The sequence below is a fragment of the Propithecus coquereli genome, unplaced genomic scaffold (genome assembly GCF_000956105.1).
Source record: "Propithecus coquereli isolate 6110/MARCELLA unplaced genomic scaffold, Pcoq_1.0 Scaffold9, whole genome shotgun sequence".
NCBI lineage: Eukaryota > Metazoa > Chordata > Mammalia > Primates > Indriidae > Propithecus > Propithecus coquereli.
This window is the reverse complement of record NW_012155284.1, coordinates 4,424,014-4,425,580: the sequence shown is the minus strand read 5'-3', so window position 1 is coordinate 4,425,580 and position 1,567 is coordinate 4,424,014. Positions and strand designations below refer to the sequence as shown.

The 1,567-nt window shown below is 43.7% G+C and overlaps 1 protein-coding gene across 1 annotated transcript in view; it reads right to left on the bottom strand.

Moving 5' to 3' along the window:
• Window positions 1-229: 229 nt before the first annotated feature.
• The window catches only part of LHFPL2 (lipoma HMGIC fusion partner-like 2), a 21,909-nt gene continuing 20,571 nt past the window's right edge, over window positions 230-1,567 (bottom strand). Inside the window, exon 2 of the mRNA XM_012664602.1 lies at window positions 230-825. Within this exon, the coding sequence (XP_012520056.1) occupies window positions 569-825 (257 nt within the window). The 3' untranslated portion in view covers window positions 230-568. The remainder of the gene's footprint in view (window positions 826-1,567) is intronic.

Genomic DNA, 1,567 nt, shown 5'->3' with positions numbered 1-1,567 from the left:
CCCTGCTAAGCTCTTTGGTCACCTAAGCAAGAGCTAGAGTCTTGTGGGTCCCTTTAGCACACATCCTGTCCTCAGCATGTTTGTAGTTTTCCATTCGTCTCCAACCAAGACAACTTGAAAGGACTAGGAGGAAAACAAAAACACCAACCCAAAAACCTCATTCTGAGGCAGAGATGCTCCCAGACAAGCAGCCTTGGAGCAGAAACAGCCTGCAAATTTGACAAACAGTGGCTTCCATTACCAGAGACACTGCTGCCTTAATAATTTCTATCATCATCCTTCATTGAGCCTTGGGGGACATGGAGTCCGACAGAACTTGGCAACTACACGTAAGAGTTTATGTACTACTTTCATGTTCCATCCTTTATAGTTTGCACTGCAGTCCTCATGTCCAGTAACTTTGCTTAGCTGGATGTTGCCTCTCTGGGTCCTGTTAAGGCCTGGGACTGTGCAATGTGGCTTTGGTAGCTAAAGGCTAGTTCTCCACTTGATTCAAATGAGGAACCTGGAAGTGGACTGTTTCATGAGATTACTCAAGGAAGAAAATGGCATTAGTGTCTCTTCCAAGCTAAAGGAGGCAGATGAGGTTTTTCCCCTCTTCAATTTCTTCCTGTACTTTGTCACTAGAGGTTGCAATTTCTGCTTGTGCGGAGAAGACAGCACAGATGAAGGTGAGGACTGTGCCACCGATGGCAGTATAAAAGGCCCAGCCCAAGGAGCAGTCTCCAGGTTTGTAGGCAGACGCGTAATGTCCACAGTAATCTATGGCCTTCTGACAGCCCCAGCCAGCAGGGTAGAGGATCAAACCAAGGATAAGGAATAGACCTGCAGGACAAAACAGAAAACAGATTAAAAACCCCCATGGCACTACAACACAAAGTACCTGTGTAGATCCGTTGTAACCGTTACTTGATTTGCTTGCTTTGGGCAATGGTATCTGTTTTATAATAGAAGTGTTAGGACTGTTCATGCAACTAATCTGACCTAGTCAAGAAATATTATGGTATTAGAAATATTTTCAGCCACTTCTGTACATGTTGGAATGTGAATCCACTAATAATTTGCTTTTCTAGAAGAGCAATTAACTATTTCTTCCCACAGGGCTCTTATTGCAATTCCCTTTAGGTCTAAGGCAGATGCTGGCAAAATATGGCCCTCAAGCCAAATGTGGCTTTATAAAGTTTTATTGGAACACCAGCTGTGGCCATTGATTTATGGATGCCCATGATTGCTTTTGTGCCAGGACAGCAGTAGTTGCCACAGACCTGCAAAACCTTGAAATATTTACCATCTGGCCTTTTACAGAGAGTTTGCCAACCTCTGGTCTAAGGGAATTCACACAGAACCATCGGATGTCAACCTGGTTAAATGCAAGAAGCAGGGGCCATGAAGGAGACCAGATCTTAGCCTGACGGTTAGTGCTTTAAATAAGCCCAGAAGGAGTCTGCAGGCATTCAACACCAACCAATGCCTGGGGCCGGAGATTTGTGTATTTAAATACACTGTTAGAAACAAATTGCAAACTTCGTAAGAATTTTCTGTCTGAATGCTTTTTTTTTTTTTTTTT